Source organism: Gossypium arboreum, chromosome 3 (assembly GCF_025698485.1).
Source record: "Gossypium arboreum isolate Shixiya-1 chromosome 3, ASM2569848v2, whole genome shotgun sequence".
Taxonomy (NCBI): domain Eukaryota; kingdom Viridiplantae; phylum Streptophyta; class Magnoliopsida; order Malvales; family Malvaceae; genus Gossypium; species Gossypium arboreum.
The window spans coordinates 5410333-5429362 of NC_069072.1; the positions used below are offsets into that span (position 1 = coordinate 5410333).

The 19030-nt window shown below is 32.3% G+C and overlaps 3 protein-coding genes across 5 annotated transcripts; 1 reads left to right on the forward strand and 2 right to left on the reverse strand.

Moving 5' to 3' along the window:
- Positions 1 to 251: 251 nt before the first annotated feature.
- On the forward strand, positions 252 to 2424 carry LOC108474645 (uncharacterized). Its single transcript, XM_017776640.2, has 8 exons — positions 252 to 771; positions 886 to 973; positions 1072 to 1157; positions 1326 to 1404; positions 1562 to 1621; positions 1720 to 1841; positions 1938 to 2009; positions 2114 to 2424. Exons 1-8 carry the CDS (start codon positions 431 to 433, stop codon positions 2214 to 2216), a joined length of 951 nt encoding a protein of 316 aa, XP_017632129.1. The 5' UTR covers positions 252 to 430; the 3' UTR covers positions 2217 to 2424.
- Positions 2132 to 5833, reverse strand: LOC108474644 (uncharacterized). The gene is made up of 6 exons (XM_017776638.2): positions 5233 to 5833; positions 4787 to 5013; positions 3975 to 4230; positions 3804 to 3889; positions 3016 to 3095; positions 2132 to 2896 (listed from the first exon to the last, which is right to left on the reverse strand). The coding sequence occupies exons 1-6, from the start codon at positions 5344 to 5346 to the stop codon at positions 2682 to 2684; spliced, it is 978 nt and encodes a 325-aa protein (XP_017632127.1). The 5' UTR covers positions 5347 to 5833; the 3' UTR covers positions 2132 to 2681.
- A 2420-nt stretch (positions 5834 to 8253) lies between these two features.
- On the reverse strand, positions 8254 to 17465 carry LOC108476343 (katanin p80 WD40 repeat-containing subunit B1 homolog KTN80.3). 3 transcript variants are annotated; one of them, XM_017778531.2, is made up of 19 exons: positions 16897 to 17465; positions 16633 to 16781; positions 16326 to 16456; positions 15533 to 15650; positions 15181 to 15407; positions 14507 to 14609; positions 14252 to 14322; positions 14013 to 14087; positions 13769 to 13912; positions 13446 to 13668; positions 12114 to 12866; positions 11217 to 11276; positions 11016 to 11137; positions 10776 to 10910; positions 10566 to 10640; positions 10350 to 10462; positions 9193 to 9309; positions 9032 to 9100; positions 8254 to 8920 (listed from the first exon to the last, which is right to left on the reverse strand). In XM_017778531.2, the coding sequence occupies exons 2-19, from the start codon at positions 16658 to 16660 to the stop codon at positions 8860 to 8862; spliced, it is 2625 nt and encodes an 874-aa protein (XP_017634020.1). In that variant the 5' UTR covers positions 16661 to 16781; positions 16897 to 17465; the 3' UTR covers positions 8254 to 8859. The 3 variants fall into 3 exon arrangements, with proteins under 3 accessions (XP_017634020.1, XP_017634017.1, XP_017634019.1); XM_017778528.2 differs by having other exon boundaries at positions 8254 to 8923; XM_017778530.2 differs by having other exon boundaries at positions 8254 to 8923; positions 16879 to 17465.
- Positions 17466 to 19030: the final 1565 nt, after the last annotated feature.

Here is a 19030-nt window from a genome sequence, read left to right on the forward strand (position 1 = left end):
TAAAAAATATGGATTAAATCTACAATTGTACACATAGTATAATACCAGTAATTGAATTTAACCAAAAGGATTTAACTGCTAATATTTGGGTTAGGACTAAATTTTCAAAATTTTCAAAGTATAGGGACTAATATTGACAAATTAGAAAAGTAAAGGGACTAAATCAACAACTTTCACAAAGTATATACACTAATAGCAGAATTTAACCTATAATGAACCTATATATGAAGTAAAAAAGTAAAATGAATAGACGGGCCTGGTTAAGCGGGTCAGATTCTTTTAATGAAATCTCATTGGGCTGCGCCTTTGTTTCGTAAAATCACGAAAATATGCCGATTTTATTATATTTACAGTGAAAAGGCCGAAAATCTTTTTCATTATCCGCAATGATCGATTAACACTGGAGAAACTTTGCAACGGTGATTGAAAGATGAGCGTGGCAGTGAAAGGGTTTTTTTGCAATCCAAATGCAAGTAAATTTGAAACCCATCATCATCTTCTTCGTCAAGTTTTAGCCAGGCAGTCATTTCCTATTTCTTCTTTTCCTTCATATCCGATTCTAAACAACGACGACGGCAAAAACAAAACACCCATTCTTCGAACCCGAGCTGCTGCAGAAGCTGAGGATAGCAATTCGACTGTTAGCGTTTCAAGCACAAGCGACGTTAAAGGGTCGGGAACGACAGCGAGAGGGAGGAGACTTCTCAAGATACGTGAAGAGAAGAGGAAACGAGAGTTCGACAGGCTTCACAATTATCCATCATGGGCCAAGTACTCGTCACTCTCGTCTTCTTTTATTTACATATACCATGCATTCTACCTGTTCGACTTATTGCCTCTGTGAATTTATTTTGTTTGTTTTCTCTTTTTTGGCATTAAAAACAGGGTACTCGAAAACGCTTGCAAAGACGATGAGGAACTACGAGCGGTTCTTGGTGATAGCATTGGTGACCCTGAGCAAATGAGGAAACGAGTCCGTCAACACCCTTTTCCTATTCCCTTTTTTCATTTCCTCAGCTTAATCATCTATAATCTGATATTCTAATGAGTTTTCTGGTTTATGTTTTGTAGATTGAAGAGCGTGTTAGGAAAAAGGGTAGAGATTTTAACAAGAAAAAGACGGGCTCTTTGCTTGCTTTTAAAGTCACCTTCCGAGAGTATGCCTTCTACACTATTAGTTTATCCATGATAGTAAAATATAGTTAGAAATGAACTTCTTAGAGCAATAAGCTCTTGCTGTATGATTAAACTAATTTTCCCCTTAGTTTCATAGTTGTATGAAGTAGCTGATGTTTCTCTAACTTTCAATTTTGACGGCTCTTCAGTTTTAATCCACTTGATTCCTATATATGGTTCGAGTTATATGGATCACCTTCCGACCGAGAAGTCAATCTCATTGGCAGTGTAAGCAAAGTCTCATTCTCCTTCTGATTCCTTCTTCTGGCAAATTGGTGCTGAATTTATTTAATTTTAGAAGAATCCTTTTTGTATTTGCTCTTGTTTTGTGTATTATCTGTTACGTACAAACAATTTATGTTCACTGAATTTGATATACATGCAGGTTATTCAGTCATGGTATGTCATGGGACGCTTGGGTGCTTTTAATTCCTCTAATTTGCAGGTTTGGCAATGGTTGCCTTTGCTCTCCATTTTCTTAACTTTGACCGGGTCTTACTGTGCATAAGAGAAAATAAGCTTCTTGATTCATATTGATGACAGGTGGGAAATGCTTCAATGGAGTATGATCCCCTCTATGATGCAGATAAGGGTTTTAATGTGATGCCATCATCGTTCCATGATATCAGTGACGTGGAGTTTCAAGACAACTGGGGCCGTGTTTGGTATGATTTCTGATGTTCAATCTGCAGTTTTCATTTCAGCTTCTTATAGCTCTTTCTCATGGAATAATATGACTAATTTACACAATGACATTACAGGGTAGACCTTGGTACCTCGGATTTCTTATCCATTGATGTTCTCCTCAACTGCATGACAGTGTTAAGTGCAGAGTAAGTTTAAATGATACTAATACGTAAAAGAATATATATATATATATATATCAAATTTCATGGTGAATACGTTTACACTGGTCCCTTTTTTTCTTTTATGACAGTTATCTAGGCATTCAACAGATAGTTTTCGGTGGTCGCCAGATGGGTGATTGGGAAGAGGGTATGACAAACCCCGACTATGGCTACAAGTACTTCAAAATCTGAACCAAACATCGATCCAGATTTGTCAAAAATCTAGAAGGTTAGATACGTCTTCGGTTGCGACTCATGTAAACACTGATAGACTCTAGGATGTAGATGTGAAATCATGAATTCTGCATTTTGTTCCCTCCATTATCAACCTTTTAAAGTGATGATTCCTATATGAAACTGGTACTGCTGCTATCAATGGATGCTTGTAGTTCAATAGAAAGATATTGTTTCATTGGTATTGAACTGAAAATGTTTTTCACTTAAAACAGTAATAACCTTTCACCGTCTATATGCATATATATATATATTATACATACAGAATCCAAACCCCATTTATCCATTGTTACTGACCCCAAGATTACTGGTAAAACAAAACTGCGAAAATGCCTAAAATGCTGATAAATGCAATTCTAATCGATCTCTCGAACTGTGGCCTCCTTTGTAAAAAAAAAAAAAAAACTACGACTGGGATTAACATTAGGGATTTTGGAACTGACGAGACATGAAGAAGTTGAAGTCATGGTGCTGGAATTGAAGTTGTCTCAACCAATTGCTAGCAGCTGTTTGTTGACATATAATGGTGTCCTTGTCTGATGTTTCAGGGTTGATCCACAATGTTCCAAACAGCTTGTAAGTAACCACTGCAAACGGAGGGAGTGAAATTTCTTCTTTGTTGCTGCCTGTTCTTGAACCTGATCAAAACCCCAAATCAAAAAAAAAAAAAAAAAAAATCATACCAGACAAGATTGAAATTAACAACAACAACAAAAAATATTGGATTAATTATAGCAGTTGCTTTGATTATATATACCTGACAATGGATGGTAAGTAAGGAAACATGCCGACAGTTCTTTCACATTAGTTGCCATTGGAATTTGATACACTGGATACCTAATCAAACATAAGCAAACCATTTTTAGACTTCACTAGATTCATAAATACGAGTATATATCTCGCATTCGAATATACTCAAAACTTGGACGGTTCATGGATAAAGTTAACCACATCTCAATTTTTCACCTAGGCCTTTTTTAGTTTGCTCAACTTGTTGAATTAATTTCATTATTCATCTTTTATATTAAAAAATTTAAAAACTGTTTTACTAATATTTTTACAAATAAATATAAAATTTTAATTAATAAATAGTAATTTAAGATGGATCAAAGCTAGGTTAAGCTGGATTAAGAGGACTTCCTGACCTTTAGACAAATCTAGTCTAATAAAATCAGATGGGAATCTCTCTTATACAAAGCCTCTATTCAATTTTGATTTAACTTTTTTTTTTCCAAACACCTTTTGCCACTAGAACTTATTGCTTATTTGATATAAAACAAATTAAAATGTTTTTTATATAAAAATTCATATATTTATTTTCAAAATTAAATAAAATAAAAATAATTTAAGTTGGATCGAATTGGTCAAAGATCAATAATTATTTATCTATACTTAAATTTATTTGACCTTCGAATAAGTCTAGTAATTAGATTATAGCTCATATTTATGACCGAATATATTTTGAAGGTATACTTTTAACATTATCAAAATAACATATATCTTAAATCAATGATCCAAAAAGGAAAGGAGAAGAATGGAACATACCAAGCTATAGCCATCCAACTATAAGGTGAAATTTCGGTGCTCCGAAGATCAAATAAACCCGGATAATGTTTGCCCAACTCATTCATCTGTTTCAAACAAGCTCTCAACACTAACCTTTCATTGATTTCAAAAAAATGGGAATTGGTTAATGAAAAAAAACTTCGGACTCACCTTTACGTGAAGGGGAACTCGATCATAAGGACTCGCCATCTCATTGTATTGATAGTACAAGTAGCCACATTGATCCATTGTATTTGTTTGAGTGGAATCCTCGTCCCAAGCGGCCTCGGAACTCAAACACGAGTCATTGCTTGAAGCTGAGGAGTTGTAAATTTCGCTCCTGCTGCCGCCATCATCATCATCATCATCATCATCATCATCATTACAACAAGAGACGTTTTCAGGTTTCACCATGTTTCCCAGCCCTCTACAGTTAGCCAAAAGTGATGAGAAGCGAGAAAGAAAAAAAGCAACAAAATTAGTCATATAAAAGGTCAAATTTTGCTATTAGTCCCTGAACTCTGTATAAATTGTGAATTTAGTAACTACTCTAATTTCGCTACTTTTAATCATGTAGTTTTCCAAATTTAAAATTTACAGGAGCAATAGCCATTAAATTATGATATTTCAAAAATCATACACAAGCATATTTACATGTGTAATACAATGTTTGATTTGCTATTTTTATATAATTTCACAAATTATTAAGTTAATAAATTTAACAATTACCTTTGACAGTTGAATGACATTTTAAAACTTGAAAAGTACAAAATTTAAAGATTAAAATATCAAGGTAGAGAACATATACTTAATAATATAGGACTAATAGTAGAATTTGACCTAATTTTAACTTAGAATTGAATTTCAATAATATAAAAATTAAAATTGATCAATTAAAATATAAGTACTAAATTCACAAATTTACACATGGAACAAACAAGGAATAATAACAAAACTAAAAAATAAAGAAAAAAAAGAGAGACCTGAATGAGGAAGAAAAGGGTTTGAAAGTGTATATTTGCATAGCTGATAATGAAGGAGAGTAGTACTGAACGACACAGTCGCCATTGTTCACCACAATCGGGACATCAACACCATAAGCACTCCACTCCCTATATGACTCCCAAACCTCACTCAAATTGTACCCTTCTTCATCTCTTTCTTTCTCATTTGTTTCCAAATAGCCACCATTTGAATCTTCATTACATTTCTGTTGATTAACATTAACAACCAAATTTCCAAAAGAATTATATTTTTGTATTACATTAATTTAATTATTAAATTCTATTAACAGTCAAAATCAAGAATTTAATTATTTAATTAAAAAGAATTTAAAATACATTAACGATGATTATTATATTACTTTTTCTTGAATTTAGTGAGAATAATATACATATAAGAGAGAGGGAAATTGAAAGTATTTTAGTACCTTAGGTAGCAATCGAGTAGAAACAACGGGAGTGATGCAACGAAGAAAGCATTGAAGATTCGAGTGGTTTGAAGCATACGGCAACGGCAAATCCCAAGGAGAGAACACCGACATTGTCGAATCGATGAATATGTGCTCAATTTGCAGTAGCGATAACGGGTTTAGTTAATGAAAACACACCAGCTGTTCGCATATATGCCAAACTCGTTAATTATATCACTTAAAAACATATATAAATTTCTCTAATGCCAAACCGTACAAACAACATTTGATTTCTTCTCCACCTTCTCTCTTCGATCCTTTGCGATCTGTACTTTTTCCTCTTTTAATCCATGAATTAACCTTGTATCGAGCTTTAATGGATGACAACAAAATTGAGTTAAACGAGGTGACTCGAAACCTACTGATTTTAGAATTTAGCAATTGGACGGTTCTGGTTTTTGCAAACAGAGACAAACAAACTCAGTTTTGATTCATAAAAAAAAGAGTCACGGATTAAAAAAGAAAAAAAAAACGTGATGCCTTTAAAAAATAAAAAAAAAAAACAGCACCTGAATCAGATCCTGATGAAAATGGTTGAAGAAAATTTTAAATTTTATTTTAAGGTGGAATTATGGTTATTTATAAGCATGTTATTTAACGTATTGTTTTTTATTTGGATTAATGAATTTTAAAATTGAAATAGGAATAGATAAAATGGAAAATTAAATATTCAAAATCCAAAGCCTTATCCAGAAATGCTATTTTTCCATTTTTTATATATTTCCTTTCCATTTGTAAGAAAAAAGGATTTATTACATCACCATTAATGCCAAACACTAGCTCGGAAACTATTTGAATAAAGATATAGATTCGAAAAATAAATTTAAATAAAAAAATAAAATTTATTTAAAAAATATATCAAATCCTGAATAAAAAATAAGCTAGGTGAATTAGTATCCATGGACAACTCTATAAGAATCAGCTCTACTAATGCTGACATCACTAAATAGGTTCATATATGCGTTTGTTTTGATGATGACGGAAGCCGGTATGAAGTGTTGTTCCCTCTTGGCCTCTTAAAATCATGAGGATGAAAGAGACTTGTGGCTTAAGAGGTATGTGCCATTTGGAGGCTGATTCTTCACTCCGTCTATGGTCCATCCTTGGACCCTCTTTCTATTTTCACTTGTATATAATAAAGTTTTGTGGAATCCGATCGAAGATTCGAATAATTCAATATATTAGTTTATTAATTTAATTGGTTTAAATTATTCGATCGGTTTATTTAGTCAGTTAAATTTATAAAAAAGTAATAATATATTAAAATTTTGGTTCATTCTATTTTTTATTCAATTTTTAAATCAACCAATTTAATAATTTTCTTTAAATTAATTCCTAGTTAATTTTCGAGCCAACCAATCTGAATTAAACAACTTAAAAAGAAAAGATATTTCCTAACATGATATTTTGATCTTATAAATTTTAGAATAAAGTATACCTAGGGTTACTAAATTATTAGTAAGTTTACGTTTTAATTACTCAACTTTAAAAAGTTACAAAATTGTTATAGAACTATTCATAAGTATTCATTTAAGTCACTGGGTTGTTAAAACTGTTATTGTATAACCTTCTTTATTTGTATTGCCTGCACCAATCAAAAGCTTTTACTCCTTTTTTGTTCTATAGTTCAAATTTTTCTCTGTTATAAAACAACTTTGAACATCACGAGTCATTGAACCAAAATCTAAATAGTTTTATTCTCTGATCTTTGTTACTGATTGTCAATTTGACTTGGATCTAAGGTTTATTCTTTTGCTTGTTGATGGTTACTAATCCACTATATCGATAGTCGAATCATCACTTGGAGCTCACTAGTTGAATTTTCTTTAAAAAAATTAACATCTCGCTGACTTAAATAAAAAGTTTCAAATAGTTTAGTGACTTATATGAAAACTTTGGAATAGTTCAATGACCATTTTCTAACTCTTTGAAGTTGAATAATTAAAACGTAAATTTACTAAAAATTTAATGACCTTAGAGGTGATTTACCCTAAAATGTATTCAATGGTCCGGTTAGTAAGTGCGGCTCGTTTGGGTTGGTCTTGGAGAAGGTAATCTCTAAACCAAGTTGACTCAAATTTAACTTACCATTTAATAAATATATTTTATTTAAATATAATTATAAAATATTTTATTTAGTTTTGAGAGTTAAACTCAACCATATAAACATTCATTCTAAATTATTAATCTTCAAATTTTAAAAATTCTAATTACATCCTTAAACTTTTAAGATTATATAAATAAAGTTTTTCCATTATTAAAATCGTTAATCGATTAATGATGTTAAATCTTATGTGGCGTAATTTAAAATTAAAAATTTAAAAAAATGAATATCATAAAAATAGATGTCTTAAAAGTCTTGATTTTAAAGTTATCAAGCTTTTACAAAAGCTTTATTATTCACTCTTTTTTTTTTTAGTTTTAACTTATAAAAATTACATAATAGCATTTTACTTTTCTTTCAAATTTTTATTTTAAATTATACCATATAAAATTTGATATGTCATAGTTACATTAATAAATTTAGTAATGAAAGAACTTTATTGATATAACCTTGATAGTCTAGAAATTGTTTAGGATGTTTAGTAAAATTAAAAATAGCAAAACAAATTATTTAATGGTATTCAGACCTGCATAGGTGCTCGAATGGGACTTAAAAGAAATTTATTAAGTTTGGCTCTCCTATTTTCTTAACAGCTAAATAATTTATATGAAAATAATTAGCAAAAATTCAATAACACTTAACAATTTTTATACCACAAATTAGTAAAAATCAACCATTAACAATTGTACTAACTTTTTAATATTCATTAAGTACAAGCACCAAATTTTGAAAGGGACCAACTTGATTTCCATACAGAGATGAGACGGTCAATTTTGCTTAAGCTCAACTTGAGATGAGAAGAGCTGTTATTTTTTTTACATTGGAAACAGAAACTCCGTTGACATGAAAAGCATTACACAAACTGAGAAAGGCGGTTAGATTTACTATACCTGGTTTCATTTTCAAGACCTTCCCAAATATCTGAAGCAAATTACAACTCAAGCCTTGTCTGAAGACAAAATTATGACAGCCTAACCGAACTAAAAGCTTTCAATAGAATTCAGATAACCCAAATATCTGCAGTCCCATCTTTTGGACACGTGTATATTCATAACAATATAAATATATATTACATACGAGAGTCATAAGGTACAAATTGATGTTCATCATATTGGGTTAGAATGTGTGAGACAGTGGTTGGCAATGGTAATGGTATCCACTGAGTTTGAAAAAAAAAAAAACAAACTTTGCAGAAACCAGCAGCAAAGTAATCAAACACAATTAGCCTTCAAGTCTTCCCACTTAATCAATCAATGCGAGTAGAATCAGCTTTACTTACCAGTTAAAAGGTCTCCACTTAGACCAGTATTTAACATGTACAAGGTGCAGCAGGACTTGATGAGACTAGATGCATCAAAGTAGTGGTTGCTGCTTGGCCGGCACATACATGCCGAATCGTGCTTTCCAAGGCAACTTACAGAATTCGATCCCGTTGAAAGCACAGAATAAGTTAGTGCGTGTATTCAATAAGTTGATTTCAGTCATGATACTTCTTGAAGTGCTAGGTTCAATTCCTGGGCAGATTTTGCAACTGATCCCCCTCTTCTACGGAGAACAAACAAACAAAGAAGAAAATATCGCGGGAAATAAGTCAAACCGTATAGAACAGTTGCATATGATTAAACCCCATTAATTAACCACCATAGTAGTCACCTGGAAAGAGTGGGCAGACAGCGTTTTACTTTTTCGAGTTCTATAAAGCATAGGTTGCAACGCTCAAACCTAGGACAATCAGCAGCATGCAATTTCGGTTAATAGTCCAATAACTGAATATTCAAACATTAAATTTGAAGTTAGGAAGTAAGCAGAGACACCTTTGTTCTGCCTCGATGTCTACACCAACAGGTGTAGAAGCAGATATGGTTGAATATATCATGGAACCAAATACCCTGACCAGCTTAAGCAGCATGTCCAGACAGATGCTCAAATGCCTGCAAAAGACTCGCAGTTAAACTTTATAGGTAGATGGAACTAACACCATCAAAAGTTTAAGGAACCAAGAAACTAAAATGCTACTCCCTTTGTCCCAGTCAAAGTTGACATTTTTTAGGCCAAACTTTTTAAACTTTGACCTCAATTATTTTAAATATTTTAATTAATTAAATTTTATACAAAAATATATTCAAAACTACTTTATTGAAATTTTATATAGTATATTTTTAAAATTTTATTATCCATAATAAATTTTAAAAATAAGAGGTCGAAGTTAAAACATTTTGACCACTAAAAATCAGAATATGACAAAGTTAGTGGAACAAAGGGAATATATCATTTTTACCACATTAATGCCTCGTCTAGTTATTTATGACTTGTTTAGTTACTCATGTAATAACATGAGAAAAAAACTTATTTATTATATATGTATTAAAATACATACACATAAAAAAATGGTTAGTACAAATTTAAACTTAAAATTAAAAAGATGAGTAAAAACTCTGGTAAATACTAAAACCTTTTCAAAATATGCAAAAGATTTTCCTCCTTTTTTCCCAAAACAAGTCAGGTGAATGGCTAAAAACTACAAATTGAAATTAGTTTATTGCTAACTCATATACTAAAAAATAGTGAAAAAATAATACTCCTACCAAACATAACATTAACATAAGGAAAAGCTTAATTATTACATAAGTATTAAAATAGTGTCATAACATAAAGAATAATTAGTATAAATGTAAACTTAAACTTAGAACTACGAGTAAAACCTCAGTAAATAATAAAACCTCTTCGAAATAAGTAAAAAAAATTCCTTTCCTTTGCTCAAAACAATTCATGTGATTGGCTAAAAGTTACCAAGTGGCGTTAGTTTATTACTAACTCATGTAATAAGGTTGAAAAAATAATACTCCTACCAAAAATAGCATAAGTAAATCGAAATACTACTGAAAGCAATTGATTTTTCCTGAACAAATGTATAACAAAAATCCCAAGCCTATTGACTACAAAAATGAAAAGATTATGATACTGTTCTTACCTATCCATATCACTACCAAGAAGACCAGACAGAAGTGGCAGAAGACAAGTGCAAATGTCCAATGTGACGATGTCCATTTTCTCAATGACAATGCTCATCACATCAGCAAGCACCTGCAATTTCCATCATAAAGAAAAGGAAGTGGCTCTTAAATATGTTTCAGTCACATGAAAGTTAAACACGGGATAGATGAATTAACAAACATAAAGTGCTTACAGCATGATCAGCCATCTTTTCAATTGCACCAATTGCCCCCTTTATGTCTTTTCTTTCCCAATACCGATGAACAGCCTATAACCAATAAAAGCAAGGCTCAGAAATCTTCAATGAAAAGTTGACCATATTGCAGACATTGTACTATAAAGTGAACAACAAACACATAAAAAAAGAAACCATTAGCATGCCTTCTATGTTCTTAGGGATCACCTGTAACTTAGCTAAACGAGATTGCATGGAACTAATGAATTGGTCATGTTGCTCCATTAGATCTGCAACAGCATCCCCATCACTGGCAGAAGGCATTTCTTTTTCCACAGATGCAGCGTATCCTCTTTGTTTATACTTTAAAAAGTAATAACATGAATGCATAAGTTACCATTGACAGGAACTTTGAGAACATATTAGAAAAGGGAACCAAAGTAAATTCAAGATTTGATCTGTTTTTACCACATTGACAGAAGGCATGTTTGCCATTGATGCATTCTTCGGAGAGACACTCATAATAGGTCCATCATAATTAGAAGATCTCCCTCTTTTCTCAATATTTAAGACTACTGGACGTGTTCTTCCTGAAGAATTGACCAAGTACAATGAGTTCAGTCCTTCATAGAATTGTTTATAATATCAACGAGCAATCAATAGATATACCTCCTTTTAGGCTTTCTAAAGGATATGTATCTCTATGTGTTTTTTGCACATGTGCATCATCTGAAACAAAGAATTAAACTTCAGCATGAATAGTTCAACATTCTAACTAGAGAAATGCAAAACAGCCGGCCCAGGCCAGACAATTTAAAAACCAAACAAGTCAAGAATGAACGTAATGTAATGTGACAACACACCCCAACAATTATCCAATAGCCAAGTCAAGATCAATCTATTCCATACCAGAAACTGAAGTTCAAGTCACACATTAGTTTTGCTCATTCTCCATCAATCAGCATGCCTCGTAGCTAAGCCAAATTAAAGTTCATCAAGGCCAAATATGCTATCCCAAGGATAAAACAACCTAAGACATAGACTCATAAGACTACTTCCCCATCACTGCACCTTGTCAGCCTTAAAAATGTAATATGAATATAGTTACCCAGAGAATTGAAGAAATACAAATATAAGTATAGTTCTTCAGTTAACAGGTTTCCACTGTGAAAGAGATTCCTCTTAAATGGTAAATTCTTTAGTTAAAAAACATTCTGCTGGAACAACTAGAAATAACCTGATGGTTAATTTTCATATTCATATTAAATACCAATGAGACTACATTGTTCTATCCCCCTCCAGTGGCAGCTAATTGTTCTTCCATCTCACTCTTTCAGTTGTTCCTATTAAGTCTCAAGAAAACTCAAGGTTGCTATTAAGCAGTCCTTTAATGAGAATTTCAATAGAAATATTTTCAGTTAAAATCTAATTGACCACCTAATGATAAAAGTTTTCAGGTCAGAAGCAAACACTATAGCAGATCTAAAAATTCAGGAAGAACAAGCAGCTAACTACGCATGAAATGATCAAAGGCAGAACTGTAAATTAAGAATTTTAGAAATATACGATTTTCATCCCGGTAGCTTGAAGGCAACTCTGCTGCTGAGTTTGGTTCACTCTTGCCAGAGCCAATGCACCTATCTTCCCTCATATTCCTTTCAGCAGCAGATATTCCTTGAATAGGGCCTCTTACAGCAGAAAAAATACTCCTGTCCAGCACACTGTTGAATTCAGAAGCCTTAGAACCTGTAGTTTCAGAGGCAGCAGAGATAGCTGGCTGGTCCATGTCTTCCTTGAAATTTTGAAACTTCCGAAAACTATTTGTCTTTGACTGCAAAGAAAATGGCATGGTTCTTCCAACAATACCAAGTTCTTTTCTGGAATCAGCTCCCTGCTCCAAAGTTCTCCCAACTATTCCAGCTTCTTTTCTAGATTCAGCAGCCGGTTGCCTTGGCTCTAAACTCTTCCCAGCTATTCCAACTTCTTTTCTAGATTCAGCAGCAAGTTGACTTGGCTCTAAATTTCTCCCAGTTATTCCAACTTCGTTTCTTGAATCAGCAGCCTGCTCCACACTTCTCCCAGATATTCCAACTTCTTTTCTTGATTCAGCAGCCTGATCCAACCTAGCATCATTTCTAGGCACAATCACAGGTATGACATCTGACTTGTTGAAAATTGGAACACTGATGGCCACACTAGCCTTCGTAGAACTCCTCTTTGGAGCTGCTACAGTAGGAACAGTTACGGAATTTGGTTGAGTAGTCTTTGGAGCAGTGTTTAAATTGACCCTCTGAGGGTTACCGGGTGCATTTCCTGGGGCTTTAACCATTACGCAAAAATCAAAATAAGATAGATAAATACATAAGAGTAAAAGGTGCCCTCCAACCCTTCTTCCCCAACAGTACTCCCAGATATTTCATAACTTTTTGAAGTGCTAAGTTTATTATTTGGCTGAAAATGTATGTTTGTTGATAATTATCAATTAATTATTACCAGAAAATTTATTTTTCCCTTTAAACAAATTAACCTAATAGTACTGCATGCTTGCCAAAAGTAATAACATAATGTTCATCACGTAACAATATTAATAATAATTGAGGACACAATTTAAGTAGAAGAGAAAGTTTGATCATTTCAGCCATATGAAAGCTTTGCATCAACCCACTTTTTCTCCTTTTTTGTTTTATTGGTCAAAAAGAGTCATGTGGTTAACAGTGATGAGCTTGACTTGTCTCCCTCAGACCTTATTTTGACTTTTCTTTTCAATAGGTAAATTTGATAAATAAAAACTGGTTCAGGATGAATACTTGACAATATGGTTTCTAAAGAAAACTTTGAGAATCAAGACCAGAAAGGAAAGTGAAGATGCAAAACTCTAACAAATTAAAGTAAACGTACTTTTGGACTCCTTGGCAGGATCTGAGTTTTGTGAAACAGACAACCTTCCAAGGGATTTTGTTTCCTTCACTAAAGGATCAGGATTTTGTGAAACAGAAAATCTTCCCATACTAGGTTTTGCTGTGTTCTCATTCAGTACGGAGAGGTTTCCACCTGAACTAGATTTGGGTTCAGAGTGACCATTCACACGATTAGCATTACCAACAGCATATGGCTCTATACGCTGTATCAAAGACCAAATTTAGTATTAAAATCATGACATAGTGACTATTGATTAAGAAAGATGCAGTGATTAAGTTTAAATGTAGAAAACTTAGCAGTACCGAGATATCTACAACCCATACTCCAACACAGCTTTGATTATACGAGCAGCCAAGAAGTTTTCCTTCATGAATATTAAGATCTGACAATTTAGACCATCCCACATCCACACCATCATGACATCTTATTGGTTCCCAGGAGAAAACCTAGATGTTGCACAGAAAATGAAGTGCAAACTGGAATAAGATAGAGCTTTACCTAGTAAATCACTTTAGATTGATGATTTTGGAACTATAAAAATCTCACCTTCAGACTTTCATGCAACCCACACAGTACAGTCCTCCCATCAGGATTGAAGGTCAAGCAACGGACTCCAGTGGTCTACAGTATATAGAAAAAGTCATGTACGCATTTTTTTTCCATAAAAATTAGGAAGATAAAAGATCCTATGATCTCAAAATATAAATATAGATCTTATGATCTGGATATGAATCTCTAAATCGATCGAGAGAACCAACAAGTTTGCCAAAGACCGATGGAAGTACCTCAGGCCCAGCTGAACCAATAAGTTCAAAGGTTTCAAGGTCCCAAAATTTAACAGTCCGATCAGCTGAACCTGTGAAAGTGAGAGGATGAATAATGAAAATCAAAGCGCCAAAGAAGGATTCACATTCACAACCACCTTAGACAACATAATAGATCTTAGGATAAGAATTACATATTAGAACAGCATCATAGAATGAGTTCTCAAGGCAATGAACAATAAGCAACAGTTGTTTTAATACAAGGTAAGAACCAACCTGTAGCCAATAGAAACTCATGAGGATGGAAATCTAAGCACTGAATTTGGCCTTCATGATACTTGAAATCGTGTAATAGTTTTCCAGCAGTCAAATCCCAGACCTATTGACATATAGAACATGACAAGGATCAATGTGAAAGTTATCCTGAAACACTAAATTTGAAAGTATCATGCGCATACAAACTGCCTACACATCATTTAAATCCTTTTGTAAGGTAATGTTTTCTATCAAAGAGTACTGACCACTGACATCAGGCTCTTATGCCAGCCTGAACGTATACCAGTTACAACAATGGAATAGCCAACATATAACAAATCCTAATATCAGTAAACCAAAGAACTGAAACAATGATGCAATCATAACCGGGAAACAGACAGAAAAGTTTTAAAAGTTGGCTGAGTTTGTGAATCAAAAACAATGTGTGAAACAAGTTAGATAGTCTATCCAACATCCTCAGCTTCACAGTCTCACTCCAAGCTCCACAATTTCAGTTCTAATTCCCAGAAAATAAAAGACAAGAAATGAAAAAACATTCATGTTTATTCACCCTGCCATGCCCACACATATTCCAAAAGAAAAACGATTATGGAAGAGCAAAAATGTGCTCAAATAAAGGATCACATCAGTGAAAAAAGGATTATCATCATTAACTAAAGTATAGCAACCCTGACCTTCACAATGTTGTCCTCGCCACCAGATACAACCCATCGGCCATCTGGTGTAAACCTGATTGTATTGACTCCTCGAGTATGGCCCTTGTAAGTGTGGATACACCCTTTCTTTCTGATATCCCATATCTTGAGATTCGTATCAAGAGAACCAGATGCAAAGAACTCACCAAAGGGGTGGAAATCCACAGAGATGCAATTGGATCTATGACCAGTCAGAGTCCGAACAACTATAAAAGTATCAGATTGCAACAAAAGATCAATGTACTACATAATTTAAGACCAAAAGTTAACATATATCAACATGTTTGAATAACACCAAAAAAAAAAAGGCTATGGAATTAGACAAGCATACTTTTTGCCTCCTCCAAATCCCAAAGTTTGATGGTACCACTTGCAGCACCTGCAGCTACCAAGACTTCTGAAGAATCAAAGCTCACGGAATCTATCCCACTAGTATGTCCGGATAAACTCTGTTATAACAGTTCAAATACAAGATGTACAGCGTAAGACTTCATTGGTCACCAAAATCAAACTATCAAAGTTAGAATTCTTTAATCTTATCACTTTTGATACCATACGTTATGTTTCCTCCCTTAGAGTATAGTTGGTTGAGTGGAAAATTGGAAGGATGAACAGAGAGTATGGAAAAGTGGAAAGAAATTAAATTTTGAGTGTACTTGGTAAGAAAGAAAAGTGAGAGGAAAGAAAATAAGAAATATGACCATTTTCCGTCTCAAGACATAAAACAAATCATTCCAAATTAAAACAATAAAAAGAGGGAAAATGAGAGAAAGATGTAAGTTAATTCAAAGTCATGCATTTTTCAGAACTTCCATTTTCTTTTCACTCTTTTTTTTACTCTACCAAGCAATGAATAGAAAGAGAAGTGAAAAGAAAAATATATTTTCTATCTTCCTATTTTTCTATTCTTCAATCTTTCATCTTTCCAATTTTCTTCTCAGTCAATCAAGCAAAGCCTTAGCACCTAGTTAGCATATAATCAATTGCAGCAAATAAATGATATTGAAAACACTACTAGTATTGTTATTAGGAACACATGAAAAATATATATAAAAAAATGACAAAAAGGGAATTTGGAACGAAATTAATAATTTGCATTGAGCAAATGCTAGGAGAAAACTGACCAGTATGGCGTTGGGTTTACCAATAGCCCAAAGATTAACCTTGTGATCTTCCCCACCAGTCACAAGAACCCTCGAAGATTTCCTTCCAATCTTTAGGCAATTCACACTTGAAGAGTGTGCCACAAATTCCTCTGTTCATTATAACTGTTAAGGCTACCCCCAAGTGAAATTACTAAAGAAAAAACCAAACGCAAGGAACAGTAAAAGATCAGTTTGAGGTAATCAGTACAATTATTACGGAAAACCCAGATCAAGTACAGCAAACTGAAACATAATTTCATAAAAAGAAAACCCTAAAAAAGGATACGTAGCTTGTAAGCGCGCTTGGTGGTCATGGCGGAAACGAAACAGAAGACAAAACCCTAGCAATGGCTATAGCAAACATTCAAATAAAAAAATTGATAAATGACGCCGTAGATCTCATCCTCATTTCATTATTTTAACCACTTTCTACGACTGCAAAAACGAGAAATTTCCACTGTTAGATCGGAAACATTAAATTAAACAAAAAAATGATATTAAAAAAACTGAAAATGAGTAAACAACATTTTACCAGAAACCAAAGACTTACAGAGAAGACAACAGTTGGGAAAGATTGCTTCATTGTTTAACCTTCTTTCTTGGGTTTCCTCTAGAAAAATTATATTATTTTATACCAAAATAGAAAAAAAGAGTAGAGAAGCAGTAGTTGTACAAACAAAGAAAATACAAATAATAATGGAAAGAAAATGAAGTAAAAAAATAGGTTGCTTTGCTCTTTCTTTTTCGTCTGGACACCAAATTTTCTTAAAATGTTCTCAGTAAAACCCAAATCTGAAACTTAAAAGCAAACCTCCTTTATGAAATCAGATTTTCCAGAACATAAAAAGCTGAAGAAGAAGAAGGAGAAGAAACAAGGAAGAGAAAATAATGGGGCCGCTTTCAAGTTTCAGTTTCACTGCAGCCGCTGTGGGTTTTTCTTTTCACTGAATTTGATTTAAAAAATAAATCTTTTTTACTGAATCAACAAGTTTTGGATTTTTTTCATTTCAAAATTAATCTAGAAGGGAAATTGGAGGGAGGGAAATCAAAAAAAGAAAGTTAATTCTCAATTTGGGGAGGGTAAATTACAGTTCGTTGAGTCCAGCCCAATTGAGGAAGCTCCATTGAAAACACTAGCCAACCTTTTATATATAGTATAATCTATAATAAAATTTAGGTCAACTCGGTAAATTGGTTAGATCGAAAATTAATCGATATTTCTATTTGAAATAAGATAAAAATATCTATTGACTCATGAATTAATATAGACCAGACGAATCAATCGGATCGATAATCAGTAGTTTAATCTATACGATCATTGGTCTAGTTCCAAAAATATTAGTTCAACTTAAATTTTTAAATGTTTTAATTGAATAATCAATATCATATCAATTAGATCTTTTCATCAATCTAGCGATTGATTAGAGAATTAAACGATAATTCAATTCTGGACCAATTTGTAAATATGTTTGTATCTATAGGATAAATAGCAGTAACACGTTTCTTTGGGAAAAAAAAGACATCTTAAATTTTATTGACATTTTCTATTTTTTAATACATTAGATCCAAATCATCTATGTAGTAATTACATAAGTATTTATAATTTAATTTACACGCTTAAAAAACATGACTACTTCAAATTCAAACGAGTATTTATTAACTAAAATTGATATTTTAAAGACTTGATTAAAACATTTTAGAGTTTACGGGTTAATTTAAAACCCATGTAATAATTTGAAGACTTTAGTGAAATTAATCTTTTTTTTAACTATAACACTTTTTATCAACCATATAAGCTAATTAAATCCGAAATTAATTTTTTCTTAATTATAAAAGAAGTGTAAATTTCTAACAACAACGCGAGTAGCACAACTTAAATTCACAGATAATAAATACGTTAATCATTATGCCAACACACGAATTTCCGAAATTAAACTTTTAAATTTTATAAGTACATGTGGCATTACTTGGAGTTTTGAAAATTAATTAAGGTAATTAATGAAATTAAAGTGGGAACCACTTGAGATTATGGCTTCTCATCTTTGTTCACTCTTTTTTTTTTTTTCATGCCATCATCTGAATCATGTTTATTTTTATTGCACGCCACCTCATCCTTTTACCTCAAAATACCTGTGAAATTCTTTATTAATATTTAATTTTATATGATTTTCCATTTTCCACCTCAAAAACTTCTTTTTATTTAATTTCAAAAATGGAATTAACTTGGGGATTTTTTTTCTTAACGACAATATTTTATGATAATAATATCTATTAGAGATATTCATAAGCCGAGTCAAATCAAGTTCTAATTGAACTCATATAAGGTATTGAGGTCAATTTTTTAAATTTTTAGTTCAACCCGAGTAACGGTTTTACTTTTTTGCCAAAGTTTAGTCTAAATTAAAAAAGGTAAATCCGGATCCGACTTGCTCATATGTGATTTTTTTTTAAATGAGTTTTATTTAAAAATAATTTTTTTAAAAAAATATAATATACTAAATGCACGAAAAAAATGATAAAATAAAAGTTTTTTAACACATTAAAAATACATTAAATAGTACTTATATTTAAAAATTACCATAAATATAATAAATATTTTATTATATTAAATATAATATTTAAAATTTTATATTTTGGGTTGGGTTTTTTAGTTAGAGAAGTGTTTTTTTAAGTTTTGAGTAATG

What these genes read in the sequence shown, in the direction of transcription:
- LOC108474645 (XM_017776640.2), top strand. Translation starts at nt 431, where the DNA reads ATGAGCGTGGCAGTGAAAGGGTTTTTTTGCAATCCAAATGCAAGTAAA. An exon ending in AATTATCCATCATGGGCCAA is followed by an intron (nt 772 to 885) that starts GTACTCGTCACT and finishes CATTAAAAACAG; the next exon opens with GGTACTCGAAAACGCTTGCA. An exon ending in AAGTCAATCTCATTGGCAGT is followed by an intron (nt 1,405 to 1,561) that starts GTAAGCAAAGTC and finishes ATATACATGCAG; the next exon opens with GTTATTCAGTCATGGTATGT.
- LOC108474644 (XM_017776638.2), bottom strand. Translation starts at nt 5,346, where the DNA reads ATGTCGGTGTTCTCTCCTTGGGATTTGCCGTTGCCGTATGCTTCAAAC. An exon ending in AGTTGGATGGCTATAGCTTG is followed by an intron (nt 3,096 to 3,803) that starts GTATGTTCCATT and finishes ATGTTTGATTAG; the next exon opens with GTATCCAGTGTATCAAATTC. An exon ending in TACTTACCATCCATTGTCAG is followed by an intron (nt 2,897 to 3,015) that starts GTATATATAATC and finishes GGTTTTGATCAG; the next exon opens with GTTCAAGAACAGGCAGCAAC.
- LOC108476343 (XM_017778528.2), bottom strand. Translation starts at nt 16,660, where the DNA reads ATGACCACCAAGCGCGCTTACAAGCTAC. An exon ending in GGTTGCATGAAAGTCTGAAG is followed by an intron (nt 13,913 to 14,012) that starts GTGAGATTTTTA and finishes TGCAACATCTAG; the next exon opens with GTTTTCTCCTGGGAACCAAT. An exon ending in AAGCTACCGGGATGAAAATC is followed by an intron (nt 11,277 to 12,113) that starts GTATATTTCTAA and finishes TCTTTGTTTCAG; the next exon opens with ATGATGCACATGTGCAAAAA.